The sequence below is a fragment of the Balaenoptera acutorostrata genome, chromosome 1, assembly GCF_949987535.1.
Source record: "Balaenoptera acutorostrata chromosome 1, mBalAcu1.1, whole genome shotgun sequence".
In the NCBI taxonomy this organism is placed as follows: domain Eukaryota; kingdom Metazoa; phylum Chordata; class Mammalia; order Artiodactyla; family Balaenopteridae; genus Balaenoptera; species Balaenoptera acutorostrata.
This window is the reverse complement of record NC_080064.1, coordinates 163,875,415-163,893,629: the sequence shown is the minus strand read 5'-3', so window position 1 is coordinate 163,893,629 and position 18,215 is coordinate 163,875,415. Positions and strand designations below refer to the sequence as shown.

At 48.7% G+C, this 18,215-nt stretch overlaps 2 protein-coding genes across 2 annotated transcripts in view; one reads left to right on the top strand and one right to left on the bottom strand.

Moving 5' to 3' along the window:
• The window catches only part of LOC130704877 (calpain-8-like), a 68,103-nt gene that overhangs the window by 11,634 nt on the left and 38,254 nt on the right, over window positions 1-18,215 (top strand).
• Window positions 7,950-10,097, bottom strand: LOC103010816 (failed axon connections homolog). The gene is made up of 2 exons (XM_057533670.1): window positions 9,803-10,097; window positions 7,950-9,122 (listed from the first exon to the last, which is right to left on the bottom strand). Exons 1-2 carry the CDS (start codon window positions 10,068-10,070, stop codon window positions 8,152-8,154), a joined length of 1,239 nt encoding a protein of 412 aa, XP_057389653.1. The 5' UTR covers window positions 10,071-10,097; the 3' UTR covers window positions 7,950-8,151.

The following is an 18,215-nucleotide window of genomic DNA, read 5'->3' as shown; positions in this document are numbered from 1 at the left end:
AAAACATATTTTGATAACTATTTCAATGTAATATATTATGTATACACAATGTATTTCTCGCCAAGCCAGCCTTCATCCTCGCCATGTGAGCCTCTTGGCTCCCACCAGAGTCTGTGCTCATGTAGAGTCCAGGAGCTAACTTTCTTTGGAGACGTTATTATAGGAAGAAAGACTGGGAAGTCTGCAATGCTAAGAATTCAATTGCTCCAGATAATTCTTACTGTGTAATATGACTTTCTGTTGGGTGACTCAGTCTCTGCCTGAGGGCAGTGCGGTTTGCCTCCACACAAGTAATCAAATGGGTGTCTGTTGATGAAACAGCCCGCAGACAAAATCCCTCCCTGGATCCCCAGGCCTGGAGCTCTTCACCCTGACACGCTGAGGAGGGGTTCCCTGCAGCCGCAGACTTACCACGCTTGGTCTTCCCGGCAGAGCCCACGCTCACCAGATCTAGCAAGGGCCGCACACACAGCACCCCTCCAGTGTGAGGAGGTCTCAGGGCCACACCATAGTGAGAGGGAATAAGTTGTTAAGAGCGGGATTATTCCCTGTCGGGCACGTCTGCGGTGCCCATTTCCAGCGAAGGCTCATGGTGGGCGCATCACACGGGGAGCTGCAGGCACCTCGCTGGTCTCTCTGCTGCCTGTCCCAGCACCGTCTGTCTCTCCTTTGCACGTTGGCCCATGTGTGTCCCTCTGTGGCCTCTGGGTCCACAGAAATAGATTCTGTCCCACCACGAAGTACACGTTTCTGGCTCCTTTCACCCGACGCGGTAAGTCATGACTGTGCGCTGGCCAGAACTCCTTTAGTCATTGGCTTCAAAAGTTCAACCCAACCAGCTTAAAGAAAAAGGAGAAGTTATTGGCTCATCCCACTAGACTGTGGAAAGGGAAGGGCAGTGCTGGCCTCGGGAAGCCTGGATCTAGGGATCTAGGTGTTCCTGGAGCTCTCTCTGCCTGTTCTGTCTCCACTCCGCCCTCTTCCATGCCAGGCAGGCTTCACACAGAAGGAGAGATGACCACTAGGGTTCCAGACTTCAACTTGGTAGTATCGCAAACCACCTTTGATTTTACAAACCTCAGAAAAAGTCTCTGATCTGGTGGTTGGGATCTTTGCCCACTCCTTGGGTTCAGTTATTTCAGCCAGAGGGGTGAGGTCCTATTTGGTTGGCTCAGCTTGGGTCATGGGCTTGCTCTTCTGACTGCCAACCTCCCCCCAAACCACAGGGGGGTTCTCCAAAAGAAGGGGGCAGTGTGCAGTGGGCCGACAGAATGGAGAAAGTGTACCTCAATATGCCAGTGGGGTGGCGGGGACCAGGTCTGGCCAGACTGTGTGCTCTCCCCGCCCCAGGTCACCTCTGTTCTTTGGACTCATTGGTCCTGCCATCTTCTCCCTGCCCCTGAATCCATCACCCTGCAGTGCTCCAGGACATGTCCCTCCCTGAAGGCTGCTCTTCTCCTTCTCTGGATCTGTGCTACCAGCAGTGCCTAACTCAGCACCCCACGTGCAAAAAGCCCCCCAGGGAGACCTGGGTCTTCATGGTCTGCCTGTAGCCTCGCCACCTCAGTTTGCACAGCTGTACAGTGGGCATGTAATCAAACCCAGCCTGCCGGGTGGTTGTGATGAGTAGAGAATCGACACGGCTCCTTGTCCTCCCGGAAGTGGGCACTGCGATGGGCAGAAGTGGTTGTAATAACCCTGGGAGCCCTGCCTGTGTGCTCCGTGGGTCTGACTCTCTTCCGCGTCTCTATAATCCATCGTGCCTGGGGTGTAGCAGGGCTCCGTGAATGTTCACTGGACTTCTGATCTGTTACCTAAACGCTTTGCTTTGTATCATTATTAAATCATGAAAACAGGGGTATCTTAAATCAGAGGCTACTTGTGTTTTTTCTTCCTTCTTTGCCAATATCACTCTTGGCCGTCAGGCTGGATCAGGTATTTCGAGTAAAAAAAATCCCATCCTGGGGACTCCCCTGGTGGTCCAGTGGTTAGGACTCGGCACTTTCACTGCAGGGGGCATGGGTTCGATCCCCGGTTGGGGAACTAAGATCCCGCAAGCCGAGAGGCACCGCCAAAGGAAAAAAAAAAAGAAAAAAAGATTCCCATCCTGAAGGTGACTACATGTCTTTATTTTTAAAGGATTTCAAAGTGCATGCAAATCAGCACGTTGGCTTATCTATCCTCAGATCACTGATACCACTGGGAGGAACATAAAGGTGTTTGAAGGTGCTTGCTGGTCCTTGCCCAGGAGGGATGTCCCAGGAACAGACAAGGAATGACATTGTCCCAAGGCCCTGAGGTGGCTGTGGGTAAAGGAATACAGGGAGATCCCTCCACCTTCTGCTAGCTGGATCCTGTGGCCCCCTGGGGGGGTACTCTGCTCTGAGCCTCTGAGTCAGCCTGTCTCTCCCAGGCTCAGCAGGACCGCACAGGTCCACCGCCCTTACCTTAACATGTCTGCAGGCAGGGGAACACTGAGATGGGGTATCACTTATGCCTACGGTTGTGAAAATGCAACAGGACTTGATACATCTTTGGGCATCTTTTGTCACTTGCTGCTTTCAGCAATTAGGAGCAGGAGATTTTCTTCCTTAACAAATGAGGAACAGAGACTTGCAGAATTTAGCTAGAAATTAGAGTGCTTTCTGAATAACAAATGCTACAGTGTTTATGCAAGCTTTTGATCTAGTGATGGTTTATTTTCCATGCAGAGCGAAGATTAGCGAGGGAGCCAAGCTTTTCTTTGAAGGGTTCGGTGAGTATTGGGGTTTCTCTCTTTATCCTGCTATTTCCCCCTCTGTGTCTTCTACTCTGTGTGTTTGTGCTTGTGTGTGCTTATCTCTTCCACCCTTCTTTCTCTAGTGACTTGCTGTTTTCTCCTCACCTTTATGGAATCGATGTCTTTTTCATCTTTGTTGTATTTATTGAGTAGACTTTTATATTCTGTATTTTCGTTTTGAAAAGGGAGTGACTGGCCAGTTTCACTTGTCTCTATAGACAAAGAGTGAACAACAACGCCTAAGTCCAGGTGCCTTCTCTGATGCAACCCTTGCATCCATTTTCCTCTGTGAGCCACGCTCCCCCATCGGGAGCGGCCTGCTCTCCTGCAACAAGCGCCAGGCATGCATCGCCCTCAGGTGTCGGGACTGGTGTCAGCATCTTCACAAGCATTTTTTCTAGATACCTTTTGATCTGTAGCATCCTTCGAGGACTGGGGTGAAGTAAATCAATTCACTAGGACTGAATGGTTACTTTTTTTTTTTTTAAATTAATTTAATTTATTTATTTATGTTTGGCTGTGTTGGGTCTTCGCTTCTGTGCGAGGGCTTTCTCTAGCTGCGGCAAGCGGGGACCACTCTTCATCGCGGTGCACAGGCCTCTCACCATCGTGGCCTCTCTTGTTGCGGAGCACAGGCTCCAGACGCACAGGCTCAGCAGTTGTGGCCCACGGGCCCAGCCGCTCCGCGGCATGTGGGATCCTCCCAGACCAGGGCTCGAACCCATGTCCCCTGCACCAGCAGGCAGACTCTCAACCACTGCGCCACCAGGGAAGCCCTGAATGGTTACTTTTAATGAGCAATCAGGGGAAGCCTCATAGAACTCAAAGCAGCCAGACCCCCTCATTGATTCTGGAGAGTGCAGGGTCAGACTTCTAGGAGGCAGGAAAACAGCAGATGACAGTTCCTTGCGGCCCAAGGAACTGGGCCGCGTAAGTGACATGGGGAAGTTTGCTTTTGTTAATACAGTCTTCTCCTACTTTTAGTGATCCGCCCCTCCCCCCACTTTAAAGTATAAACATCTGAGAGTTATTTATTTATATATATGTATTTTGGCCATGCCACACGACATGTGGGATCTTAGTTCCTGCGAGCAGGGATCAAACCCATGCCTCCTGCAATGGAAGGGTGGAGTCTTAACCACTGGACCTCCAGGGAAGTCCCAGTGATTCCCTTTCTTTGTGGAATACCTTTCCCTTCTGTTTGATTCTTAGTGCTTAGTGACCTCATGTTTGGCCCCATTATCACCACTGTCCTATCTATGCTGAGGAAAGGGCCCAGAACAACCATTTACACTTTAGTATGAATTTAAATCGGTGTATTACAGGAGAATTTGTATATAGAACATTATCTTAAGAGCATGAAAGAAGTGTAGTGTTACATTTTTAGTTACACTAACCCTTACTAACTTATCTCCTTTTGGTATGAATGCAGGCAATGAAGCACAGTAATAGAAATCATGGATTATATTCCTATTACATTACAATTGTTGCAAATATCTCAAAATACCATTTATACTCATCATCACCTCATAATTATGCAGTTTATTAGGCCCTACCACAAATCTTTTATATAGAATGTTAATAAAGAAGCACCAACTTTACGACATCATAATTTTAAAAACATATCTTGATAACTGTTTCAATATACTTTTTGTAGTCCTATTTTTTTATTTTATGCATTTAGAAACATTATGCTGAGATCAGCTCTGGACTTCACTAAACTGCCAAAGGGTCCAGGCACAGGAAAGATTAAGAACCCCACATTACAAGAATGTTAGGCTGCTTCTGCCAGGGGGAGATTTCTTTTTGCAGCAAGGGAATTTTGTCAGTAATCTTCAGTTTTACTAAGAGGTGTCCTGACTATCCCTCACTTCCTAAGAGAGATGCAAAAAATGCAGGCCAGCCCCTGAGTCCCCAGGGAGGCAAACTCTTGCCCTTGAGGTTACTAACCTGGTAAGGAGATGGTGAGTGGTGTCAGGCCAGTGGGGGAGGCGCTCTCTGAGCTCCCTCTTGGCTGAGCAGCCTGAAGTTTGGGTCTGAAAACCAAGTTCCAGAGTGTGGCTGATTCCTACTCAGAAGAGTGCTGGCCCAAATACTTGGGTCCTATATTTTTAGAGGACAGTCATTTTAATGTAGTCCACAGACCCAATAGGATCCCCACTGTTAGGGCCCAACCCCATGCCTGATACTCCCCTCAGCTTAGCTTCCCACTTTGCAGACACCATCCCAGGGCCCAAGGACGATTTCTCCTTCAGGGACAGGCTGTGAGTCTTGGGCTCCTCCAGCCCTCTCTGACTTCTTAGGGGCACACTGCTACCCCCGCCTAATGTGGCTGTTTACAGGGCATCATTACAGGAGACCGGGGGCCAGCTGAAGACAGTGCAGTTGATGGGGCACTGGGGATGCTGCATCCGGGTCCCCAAGGGCGTGGGGAGCCTGTGTGTGCTGGGTGCTGGGGTCCTCCCGGAGAGGACAGAGCCGAGGTGGAGACTGGCTGGTGCAGGAACAGGAAGTCTGTGCTTGGGCCTCCGTGAAACTTGGTTCAGCCTGGGGCGTTTACTAGAAGCTCTCACGGGAGCGTTCCAGGCTGTGGTTCACAGGCTGCACCTTCAGTCCCCACCACCCACAGTACAGAAGCGTGGGCCCTCCCTTTCCCTCCTCTGCTCTCTCCTCCTCCCACAGGAGGCTGGTCCTCCCGGAAGCAAATCCATGCCACCTACTCACTGGTGGAAGGACAGATGCTGCCTTTGTTCTAAGAGCTACACTGATTTGAGGAACTGAAACAAGCAGAGTGTCCGTTGCACCAGTTGAGGCCATTTTGCAAGTCCTTCCCAGAGGCCCCTCTCTTTCAGAGGCTTTCTCTTGGCCTTGTCAGTTCCTGTCGCCTCCCTCTTGTCATCTCAGCTGTTGCCCTTTTGCCTGCTCCTCTAGGCCAGGAGTGGGTAACAGCAGAGACTCGTGGAACTGTGGACTGTAGCAAACTAGACAGCCAGCCCTGCCCGTGGCGGAAGCCATCCCCCAGCTTGAACTGGATGTTACCATAAAGAGCCGGGAGGTCCGTCCCAACTGCTCGACCTCTCATAGCAGCCCCCTACTCTCACTCCCACAACCTTGCTTTCCTTTCCTTCATGGCATTTACCACCACCTGGCACAGGGATTTATTTATCCTTTGTCTTTCCCACTAGAATGGAAACTCCATAACATCAAGGAATTTTTTCTCCCACTGTTGTATCCTTAGGGCCTGGAATAATACTTGGCACAGAGTAGATGCTCAATAAATATTTGTAGATTGGATAGATAGAGGAATTTTGGCCAGATTTTATAGTGTTTTGGGGTTTTTTTTTTGTAGTTTTTAAGAGAAGCCAGAAATCTGGTTGTTTATGTGAAACCTCCCAATTCAAACATATCAATCACCATGCAGGCCAGCCCTGCACAAGCCAGACAGAACAGATCAGCAAACCAATTGTGACGGGTTTATCCCCTTCACTCTACACCAAGGCCCTGCTGGGCTTCAGTTATGGCACTGACCCTTTGGACTTTCTGCATTCTAATCGGCTTTCACCCTTCTGAGCTTCTTGAACTGCTGCTAGCCATCCTTCCTTTGGTCTTTGGAGAAATGCTGTTCTTTTGTAGATGAGCCCCAGGCACACCTACACTGGCTGCTGGTGGAAATTGCTTTCTCTGTGGTTGCCTGACGCCCACCTGGCCAGGGTCCCCTCTGCCCCTCACCCTAAGAGTTTTGATTCCTTTCTGCCTCCTTTTGCATCTTTTTGCTCTTAGGCACTGTACTCAGGATATTTCCCCAGCCTAAAAATACATTGATTTCTGTTCACAACACCCCACTGGGCTCCCGGGCATTTTATTGATATATCTGAGCTCACTTCACCTCATGTCTTAGTATGTGTGAGGCTGGAAGGCCGTCCTCATGCTGCCATGGAGACTCTCCATCAGGCTGTGTTTCATGTTTGTCGCATTTTGAGGACCCACACGTACGTTTGGAAGCCTTGGAATCCCAGCCCCGATTTGGAGGTGCCACACCACCTACCATTGTTTGTAGAGGTGGGAGCTTGACAAGCTGTATGTTCTGCCTCAGCACAAACAGTGAAGACCGTTTTTTACCTCGTCATGTATGTTTCAACCTTGGCCAGAGCTAGTGATGAATCTCAGTGCTCATCTTTTTATTTCTTTTCTCCATTAGAACCTGGCCTCTAGGGCTTCCCTGGTGGCGCAGTGGTTGAGAATCTGCCTGCCAATGCAGGGGATACGGATTCGAGCCCTGGTCTGGGAAGATCCCACATGCCGCGAAGCAACTAGGCCCGTGAGCCACAACTACTGAGCCTGCGCGACTGGAGCCTGTGCTCCGCAACAAAAGAGGCCGCGACAGTGAGAGGCCCGCGCACCGCGATGAAGAGTGGCCCCCGCTCGCCGCAACTAGAGAGAGCCCTCGCACAGAAACAAAGACCCAACACAGCCAAAAAAAAAAAAAAAAAAAAAAAAAAGAACCTGGCCTCTAGCATTTGTCTTATTTTTTTTTTTTTTTGAATATGGATTTTATTTGACTTATATCTCAACATACAATATACACACAGGAAATACAAGCAGCCACCATAGAACATTTATCGCCTACATTCCTTCTCATGACATCTCTCCTGACTTTGAACCCTGCTGCATGAAGGACGTTCAAGAATCCATCTTGCACCTAAGCCCTCGGGTTGCAGGGGATCGATGTACACACCATCTGCGGACAACCTGCTCTTGCACCTGCTCTACCACACAATCTTGGTTTTCTAATGAAAACAAAAGTGGATTTCAGGAACCATGCTGACTTTCTTTTTTGCCTGTTTGTTTTTGTTTTTTTTTTTTAACTTTGGGTTTATTTATTTTATTTATTTATTTATTTATGGCTGTGTTGGGTCTTCGTTTCTGTGCTGGGGCTTTCTCTAGTTGCGGCAAGTGGGGGCCACTCTTCATCGCGGTGCGCGGGCCCCTCACTATCGCGGCCCCTCTTGTTGCGGAGCACAGGCTCCAGACGCGCAGGCTCAGTAATTGTGGCTCACGGGCCCAGTTGCTCCGCGGCATGTGGGATCTTCCCAGACCAGGGCTCGAACCCGCGTCCTCTGCACTGTCAGGCAGACTCTCAACCACTGAGCCACCAGGGAAGCCCTGCCTGTTTGTTTTTAAATGGAGCCATCGGAATGGTTCTGTGTCTTGTTTGTACAAAAAAGAAATAAGGCTGCTCTAGTCCCGTTAGCTTGTGAGAACTGTGTCAAGCACGAAGATCTCCTCCCAGCGCGGATGGATTTCCACCCGGGAAACTGGACTGACCCCAGGGAATGGCAGCTCCAACAGAGGAGGGTCGGCGGGGCTGAACGTCACTTGCACTGTTCATGGTCTGTGTAGTCATCCAAGTCCACATCAGAATCAAAGAGCGAGTGTCCAGTGAAATCCGTGTCTGGGGTTCTGGAAAAACTGTTCTCTGCTCCCTCATCTTCAAAGGTCTCTGTCCTTGAGTAAGAGCTGAAGTCCAGCAGGGGCGTATGCGTTTTGCTGTCTTCACAGCTCTCCTCGGACTCATAGACGGTGTTGTCATCATCATGGTGCCACTCAGGCCAGAATTTCCTCCTTATCCTCTCACAGTACATGGCAAGATTGATCAGCTCACCTTTTATCAGCCGCTCAGGTCTCGTCCCTGGTAAGGTCCACATTGCCTGTGCCAAGTGTCCAAAGACGGTGGCGTCAAGAGTGGAAAGCTTGGGCCCCATGATGTACTTCTTATCACCCAGAAGCCCTGCTAAAGACCGCATGTCCTTCTCCATCAGCATGTAAATCTCTTCCTCTGAGAAGCGGCCAATGCCGTGGCCGTGCATCTCGCGTTTCACGATTCCTTTCGTTATGTGGCACACAACCCACCTCAGCAGGTTACTGAAGGGACCGCCACCACTAAGAGAGAGCATCTTCCGGGTCTCACTGAGATTGTCCACCCACTGGCAATAAGCTAAGGTCCAATAGAAATGCTCCTCCACCATCTTAGTCACTGCCCTGGAGATGGCTCTTTCATGAGGACCAAGGTTTTTGTTTAAATTCACTCCAAGTTTCTCTTCCAGAAAGTCAATTATGAATTCTGTCCCAGAAACTTTTTCATGATTATATTCAATCCAAGGCATTTTCCCTTGAGCAGAGAGCTTTCCACCAAAATAGTTCTGATAGGGTAAGTCAGCCATCCTTAAATAAGTTTCCATTTTCAAACAGAAAGGAGATAAACTGGGGACACCATTGTTAGGTCTTGCAAACTGATGCAAAATAATAGCATCTTTGGAGTCAATCTCTTGCTGTTTCCTGTCAACTTTACTTTCCACTCTGGAGATGTACCCATAGATTAAGTCTACGCAGCAGGAAATCCAAGTACCGTGGTGAAGAATATGATTGCCAGTGAACTCAGACAGCGTAGCCATTTCAAGATGGATTTTCCATCCCACATATTTCAGATTGTTTTGTGTTTTGCCTAAACTACACAGACAACTGAAACTTAGACTTCCCGTCAAGTGAAGGTCTCTATCGCGTAACCTCCAAATCCCAGTGCCGCATTTTCCTTGGTCTTCTTCCCCTATTCCCTCTGTGTCCCTAGCGGTTGTCAAAAACTCAGGTCTGTGCCACAGACTTGTCTTCCCTGAGCAATGCCCCAGTTCTCTTCCTCTCCGCCATCAAAACTTATTCCAGAATTGGTACTTGTTAGGAGAAAGTAGTAGAAGTGCGGGCTCCGCAGACACACATTCTCAGATTTGAATCTGGATCCTACTACTCTTATTACGGGATCTTGGGTGAATTGCTTAACCTCTATCAGCCTAAATTTCCTCATCTAAGAAATGGAGATCAAGCATTCAACAGCAGTTGGCAGTTGCGAAGGTTAAATGCAATCACATAGGTAAAGCACTTCTAAGCAGAGCCCCCTATTAAGGGCTCAAAAACAGGCAGCCATTTGTTTATTATCTGCATTACAACACGGTTTCCCAACTCAATGTAAACATCTAATGACCAGGAGTTCGTGGAGCAGATACGCAGCTGCGGCCAGCAAAGCTCCCCCGGTCAAGTAAAGGGTTTTCTTCCACCAGGGATCGGAGCCCAGCCCTGCCATGATCCCACCGTAATCCTGCAAAGGGAAAGCGATGATGTCCCCATAAAAGGAGAAGGGCTCCTCGGACCCGGCCCACCAGCCGAAGAAGGAGACGCTCTGGTTCCAGCTCAGATCCACCACGCACGGCCTGGACGAGGCAAAGCCAACCCCCCAGTGCATGCTGCGCGGCTGGCTGCGGGCGCCCCTCCCAGGGCCCGCGCCGCCCGCATGGGAAGGGGCCGGCGCGGCCGGGCGCGGGCTCAGCGGCGCGCTGGCGGTGCGGGCGGCCGGGCGCGGGCTCAGCGGCGCGCTGGCGGTGCGGGCGGCGCGGGCGGCGGCGACCGAGGCGGCGGCGGAGGAAGACGGAGGGCGCGGGCCGCGGGCGGCGGGCCTGGCCGGCGGGGCCCCGGGGCCCGGGGCGGCAGCGGCGGCCGCCGGCTCCCCCCGCAGCGGCCTCTCCGCGCCGCTCTTTGTGTCGGCGCCGGGAGAAGGCCGCGTGATGTCATTGCTCCCTGGGGCAGGGAAACAGAGGCCTGTCTTATTTTTGAATCCAAAAGGTATTATAATTAAACTCAGTAAGCAAGCTACTTCCTGGAAACTGGCTCTAAGATGTACTTGCATAAGGCCCCAAACGTACTTACTTACTGATTTTTTTCCCTCCAGTGTATCAATTCCATTTTTATAGTCTACCAAGAAATTTCCCCCTCTAAATAGCGTTAAAGTTATGATTTAAAGTGGGGGGTTAAGGATAGGAAGTCCTCAAGCAGTTTCACACCATCAAGCCTTATTCCTTCAACAATAGCAGAAATTAGATGAGAATTGGCTTGGTGGGCTCCGCGAACAACTAGAAAGAAATTCTGAAATAATTTAAATAAATTCCCTCAACTGTGAAGAGTTTTCTTTTTTTCCTTTTCCTCCCCACTGATAACTTAGAAGGTAAAGCAAGATGACCTCTGGTTCAAAAGATGGTCCACCAACCTTTCCCATTTTTTCCTCTTTTTTGAAGTACATTAACTCTCTGGGATGTTCCAAGCTCCTGGAAGCTGAAGACTCCCCCAGCCCAAAATTGTCCTCGGCCAAATGCTGCGATGGGTTCTAGCTGCCCTCTGCACCAGGCTCTGCTGTCAGGTGTGAGGGCCGCCTTCTGGGTAGCTACGGGAACCAGGAGTGCAGACGAGAGCCGACCTATGGGGGGGCACAGAGGTGGATTATTTAGCGTGCTTTATTATATGTAGTGCAGCTTGAAAGGAGTGATTTTGAAGATATAAAAATTATAGTAGCCATAAGGAGTCACACCGCCATTGTTCAGAAGAATACTGGTAGGATTTGGAATCCTACATCTTTGAACATGTATTGGTGACACTCCTCCCGGGGTGTCTCCAGTATCCCACCCCCTGCTGAGAGCTCCTGGACATTCGAAATGCTAGGGATTGATGTGCTCTGGGATCTTGCTTCTAGAACAATGGTAGCTTGCTCTAATGCAATCATAAAATGAAGAAGATATTCTAGTAAGGTGTGCTAGAGTATTCATTTACAGATATAGCAGGAGGTGGGGATCACATGGCAGATTCAGGGATGGTTGGCGGTGGAATGCTTCCAAGAGTGATGGGATGTGTGTCTTAACAGACATTTGAATTTGTCAGAATCAGGAAGAACTTTCACAGCTCATTCCTTCATTTTACAAATATTTATTAAAGTGTCTTCTTTGAACAAACTAGCACTGTATCTCCTCTCCCAGTAAAGAGGGTTCCAGGCAGCAGAGGGAATATGAACAAAGGTCCTTCAGCTAGAAAGAGCGGGGCACCGGGGAGGACTCACAGGGAAGTGGCAGGGCTGCAGCCCAGAGGGAGCAGGGGTGCAGAGGCTGGGAGTGGAAAGGCGGGAGCCTCCAGATTGTGCAGGGCCGTGATGCTGGGGGAAGAATTCGGGACTTTAGTCCTGGGCAGTGGGGCAGCACGGAAGCTTGTCAGTAAGGGCAAGTTCAGCCAGACATGCTGTAGTGGGGAGAGTGCAAACACCCTGCGGCAGACAACTGCAAGATGAGGAACCTTCATTATCTGAGGACCGTATTGGAGGAAGGCCACATTTTTGAGTAAATAGTTTCTACAAAGGTTTGGTTAATATACAATTTTGAAAAATGATACAAAAAATTCTGAAAAAACTTTTTCTTAAATTTCGCAATGCTCATGTAATAATTGCAGCTCTGTGCTAGATCTTAGAACAAGGAATGAATCAATTGTTTACTTTTTTCCTCCATTTTACTGAGCTTCACTTTATTGCACTTTGAAGATACTGCTTTTTTTTTCTTTTTTACAAATTGAAGGTTTGTGGCAACTGTGTCGAGCAAGTCTATTGGCTCCATTTTTCCAATAGCATTTGCTCACTTCATGTCTCTATGTCACGTTTTGGTAATTCTTGCAATATTTCAAAATTTTCATTATTATTATATTTGTTATGGTGATCTGTGATCACTGTTTTTTCTTTTATTGGAGTATAGTTGATTTACAATGTTGTATTAGTTTCTGCTGTACAGCAAAGTGAATCAGTTATACATATACATGTATCAACTCTTTTTTTTTAGCTTCTTTCCCCATATAGGTCATTACAGAGTATTGAGTAGAGTTCCCTGTGCTATACAGTAGGTACTTACTAGTTCTCTATTTTATATATGGTAGTGTGTGTATGTCAGTCCCAATCTCCCAGTTTATCCCTCCCCACTTACCTCCTGGTAACCATAAGTTTGTTTTCTACATCCGTAACTCTATTTCTGTTTTGTAGATAAGTTCACTTGTACCTTTTTTTAGATTCCACATGTAAGAGATGTCATATGATATTTGTATTTCTCTGTCTGACTTACTTCGCTCAGTATGACAATCTCTAGGTCCATCCAATTGTTGACTTTTGAGGGGTGTGGTTTTTTCTGAAAAAATGACAGGACAGCAGGATGCGGCACCCTCCGCTTCTCCCTTGACTTTCAAAGCAGAATCACGGACGTGTTCAAGGCTTCCCCGCTTTCCCCAAGGTCCGTTTTCAATCCTTTGATGTTCACACCATTCCCTTGAAGTGCCCATCGTGCCTGGAGCCCGGTCCGTCTTCTCTTCCTCAGCTGTCACTGCTGTCACTCTGCCAGGCTCTCCTCCAGCACTGGCTCGGGAGCAGGTCTCCAACGTCACTTTCATCAACTTCATGAAATCCTGCAACTTTAGCCAAATGTTCGGTGTCCCTTTGCAACCCCTTTGCATGGCATTTGCATGTGAGAGTGCCTTGATGGGTAGGGACAGTTACTAGTGTTAAGCGGGGAGGATGCTGAAATGCAAATGCGTGAATATTTTCACATCATGGCAAGTTTGCTTCTTTCTGCAGCCCCCTAATTACAGCTCCTGGATAATGAATGTTGGAGGAAAGATGGTCCGTTATAGTCCTAGTGGGAGAGAAAGCAGTGGTAGGGGTGTTAGAGAGGAGAAGCTGGACTTGGGCGCTATATAGGAATAAAGTCAAAAGCACTTAGGAAGCAATTAGATAGGAGTGGAGTGGTGGGAATAGGAATCAAAATGACTCCCAGGCTTGAGCAACTGGGAAACTAGTGGTGTGATGCTTGAGAGAGGAAACAGGGTGGTGCGGGGCGTGCGGGGTCAGGTGGGTGGGAGCAGGATGGCGAGGCCTGCCACTTCCTAGAATAATTTTCATTTTCGTTTTCTTATAGAGTAGTAGATGCTCAATAAATGTTGGCTGATTCGCTTCTTTGGGCTCCCCTGTGTTTTTGATTGTTCTGTGTTGGGTGGTAATTGCTAATAATAGGAGCCTTATTGAAGGTTTTTCTCTGCAGCGGGCACCAAGCTAAGCACTTTCATAGATTATCTCATTTTTATCTTCATAACAACTCCAAGAAGTAGCAACTGTTTTATGCTACTGCGATGTAAGTAGCTGCTACTAGATGAGGTAGGTCAGAAGGTGAACCAAATGTTAACGAAGGGTGGGGGAGGAGTGGTGAAGGCAGATGGAAAGTGGGGATGAGGAGAGGCTAAGGAGAAGCTGTGTGTGGTCTCAGGAGAGGAGAAAAGCTTCCTGAAACTTCATGATCGTCTTGCCCAGGAGTCTAGGGCACAACATTTCATATACGGGGATAATCCCATTTGCTTCGGCTTCCGAGGGCTCTGCAGGGTGTGGAAAGGCAGCAAGCTAATCATCCTGCTGCACTAGACCTGGCTCTGACACTGACTGACCTTGAGACGTCACGTAGCTGCTCAGGGCCTCAGATTTACGGATCTGGAAAGTGGGGATTAAATGCCCCCATTACCCGGTGCAGAGCCTGAGAGATTCAAATGTAGGAAAGCACTCTCCTTTTTGGGGGGGATGCTAACGAAGTGGGGGCCTTATGTGATTTCAGGGAAATTCTTGGAGGGTGAAAGGCTGAGCTTGGGGTGGCTTTTTGTTCTCATCTCCATTTTGTAAGAACGCACCCAGCCCAAAAACCATTGGATTAACCTACTTTGGGATTTGGCAGGATTTATCAGGGGCCAGGAATGCACGGTCCATTAGCTCAGAGTACATCTGCAGGCTCCAAGAGGGTGCAGGGAACAGGCACTTTACACGTAATTCGGAGCGGGAGGTGGTAATGCTGAATGGACCCGGGCAGAGCAGGGTCCATTGTAACTCGTGAATGTGACTTGTTTCCAGACGTGTTTCCTTTGACTCCGAGTCTGTCTGAGGGAAAGAGCCCACCGCAGACAGAGCCCGAGAACCACCACCTACTAGTCCAGGAGACACTGAGGCTCCTGTTAGGCCCTGGATACGGGAAGGCCACTGGAGTTGTCCCTTCTGAGCAGAAATGTCGCTTATCGTGGGAGATTTTCTGAAAGCTCATCTCAGGCAGCTCCTCTGGAGTCCCTGGGTGTGGCCCTTCGCACAAGTCCGATCTAAAACTGCTTTCATCTTCCCCAGGAGCCCTGCCTAGGGAAGTGGGGAACTAACTAAATTTAGTCCAGTTCAACTTAAAACTTTGTCCAACCCAGTAGTTGAAACAACTCGGTCCCTTTTGGGTAACTCTTTAGTCTTCCAGATTCTTCTCCTCTGCCCTCTCCTTCCCCAGATGGCCATATGGGGTCTTGTGTGCACTGGCCATGTCTGCTGAGGGGTGGTTGGTCTGCTTCCTGCCCTGCCTTCTGGTGGCATCACACTGGTGGCCTCTGTCCCTTATTTGCTGAGGCCACAGGGGAGCTCAGGGGTTTCCTGAGAGTCAGCCAAGCGCCTCTGTCCATCCTGGCTCACCACGCTCTTCATTCTGTGGGGGCTGCCCACGCCTTCTCTGGTGCAGAACTTCTCCCCACAGTGGTTTTCTCTCTGAGTCTCACCTGGGGAGGGTCCAAGAGGCCCTGTCCTCTGGGCTCACCTCACCCCATTTGGGCCCCTCCTCCTTGCTCTGGAGTTTTGAAGCCCACCTCTTCCTGCCCATCCCTCTCTGCCCTCCCTGAAGCTGTATTGGCAAGTGGGGTCAGGGTAGAGGGAAGCTGGCTTACCCATAGGGGACCATTAATCAAGATACTCAAGAGGCCCCCTAAAAATATGTCTGCTGTTACATGTACATCCATGTGCATCTTTTATATTTTTTATGTCCTGATGTCCTCTCTCCCAACTGGAGGTTGATATTTATGTATATTCTTAAACATCTCTCTTGTTACAAATAAGTCCTTTTTGCTTAAATGATCCTATACAATAAACTGTGAGGTACAAACCCATTTTACAGATTAGAAAACTGAGGATCATAAGAGTGAAGGGTTGGCTACAGGTCACTCAGCAGACAAGTCAGGGCCTGAGGATTTAAACCCGGGCTTTCTGAGGGCAAAGGTCATGTTATTTTGACTTTTCTAAGCCTGTTGGCTCCCCAAGGGCAGGGACCATGTCTTTTACATCTCTCTTGTCCTAGTGTCCTACATGAGCAATGATTGCTAAATGCTGGTGAGTGATGATGACATATAAGAACTACTCCCCAAACCTGAAGGAAGGGAACCTTCCAAACATATGTTTTCCAAGGAGGGTTGGAGGCTGGTACGAGATAGGGGAGATTTACAAATGATTCGAAGAGGACAGGAATGTAAATGGAGTGTTCTGATTCATTCACTCCCCTCGCCCTGTGCACAGCCCGGCCAGCCTGGGCAGGCACTGCTCCAGGGAGTGATGTGGCTTGGGGGAGCAGGTAACAATAATCTCAGAGTAAACAGGAGCCCTGAGGATGCCAAAAGGCCACTGCAGAGCTGGAGCCAGATGTCTATCTGTGCTCCAGGGCTAAGCCTGGGGAGAGGGCAGAGGGGTGTCTGGGATGGAGGCTGGCTGCAGGAAGGGGGTTGGGGGGATCCAGTGGAAATGATGTCGTCCAGGTTCAGAAATGTCTAGCTTTGCCTCTGCTTGCGGAGGTGAGGGCTGGCATCTCCATGATTTGCAGGGAAAGAAGAATGGTAGAATGATATAGCTCAGAGGGGTGCGCAGGAGGTCAAATGGTCACTCTTCCAAATCCAGGTGGGTGGGCCTGAGTCTAATCATGCTACACCCAGGGTTTGAGACGAGCAAATGTTGGAAGCTGGGTAAGATGACACCCTACTCTGGCTTGGGTGCCAACCTTGATGAGCGAGTCAGAGCCTTCCTTTGGCTGTTATAATTTCTTTAACCAGAGCAGACAGGAGTGAGAGAAGGAAGGGGGAAGCAGAAAGTGGTTCCCAGAAGACTCTAGGAGTAATAGACTAAAGAAACGTCATTATCATCCCCGTCACTGACATTTTCATACTGAGCAGTTGTTGAAAACCGGAGACTTGATGCAAAGCCATTTTGTCCAACCTCCCTCCAGTGCAGACTTTCCTCAACCCCCGATTTTACTGTGGATGTTCTGGCTCATGAGGTCTCGATGCGGGGGGATGATCCTCCATCCCCCATCCCAGGGGATGTTTGGCAGTGTCTGGAGTCATTTTAGGCTGTCATGCTGGGAGGCAGGTGCTACTGGCATCTAGTGGGTAGAGGCCAGGGATGCTGTTGAATGTCTGTAGTGCACAGGAGAGCCCACAGCCCAGAATTATCCAGACCAAAGTGTCAGCAGTGCTCAGTTAGAGAAACCTGCTCCAGCTGGATACACTATGTTATAGGAGCTTTTTAATTTAATTTTTTTTTTAGTTTTAGTATTTTTTCCTTTTTTAATTGAAGTATAGTTGATTTACAATGTTGTGTTGTTTCCAGCTGTACAGCAAAGTGAGTCAGTTATATATATATACTCTTTTTCAGATTCTTTTCCGTTATGGGTTATTACAAGATATTGAATAGAGTTCCCTGTGCTATACGGTAGGTCCTTGTTGTCTATCTATTTTATAAATAGTAGTGTGTATCTGTTAATCCCAAACTTACAGGAGCTTTATTAACTAAGATAGTAGCTCTAAATTCTCAATCTGGTTCTAGTCTTATTTTTTTTTCTTAATGTCACATTTCTTTTTTTAAAAGTTAATTAATTAATTAATTTATTTATTTATTTTCGGCTGCTTTGGGTTTTCACTGCTGTGAGAGGGCTTTCTTGAGCGGGGGCTACTCTTCGTTGTGGTGAGCAGGCTTCTCATTGTGGCGGCTTCTCTTGTTGCGGAGCACGGGCTGTAGGCGCACAGGCTTCAGTAGTTGTGGCACACAGGCTCAGTAGTTGTGGCTGGCGGGCTCTAGAGCGCAGGCTCAGTAGTTGTGGTGCACGGGCTTAGTTGCTCCACGGCATGTGGGATCTTCCCGGACCAGGGCTCGAACCCATGTCCCCTGCATTGGCAGGTGGATTCTTAACCACTGTGCCACCAGGGAAGCCCCTGGTTCTAGTCTTATACAGTATTAATGTATGCTGTTTTATCTCTCCCTGTTCGAGATATCAACTGCAAAATGGGCTAAGCCATGAGACTTTCTTGCTGGTAATTAGGGTATGAATTGTCAGATCCCATCTGACACTTTGCTACCTACAAGACTTCGTTCAGGGAAGCATTTTGTGCTGGGGCCTCCAGTCAGCTCTCGGTCTAGCCTGAGAGATGGGAATTGTCAACAAAGCCAGCACGGCCGCAAGTGTGTGTGTATGTGTTTTAATGTCGTCAAAAAGGCAGGAACTGAATGCCGAGGACTGGAAAAGGCAGGTTCACCCACGGGAGGGAGGGGAGGAGGGAGGCTTTGGTGATTGCTTGGCACTAATGTACAGAGCGAAAATAGCAGCCTGAGTGTGAAACACTGCAGCTGCCTTACCGCGAAGAGGGGACAAAGGAGGCCTCAGCTGTGACAAAACATTAAAGATGGATTTTTGGAAAACAAGCACACATTAGCAGG

Coding starts and splice junctions, on each gene's coding strand:
- LOC103010816 (XM_057533670.1), bottom strand. CDS start 10,070: ATGCACTGGGGGGTTGGCTTTGCCTCGTCCAGGCCGTGCGTGGTGGAT. Junction 9,123..9,802: donor CGAACTCCTGGTCATTAGAT/GTTTACATTGAG, acceptor TGGAAAGTAAAG/TTGACAGGAAACAGCAAGAG.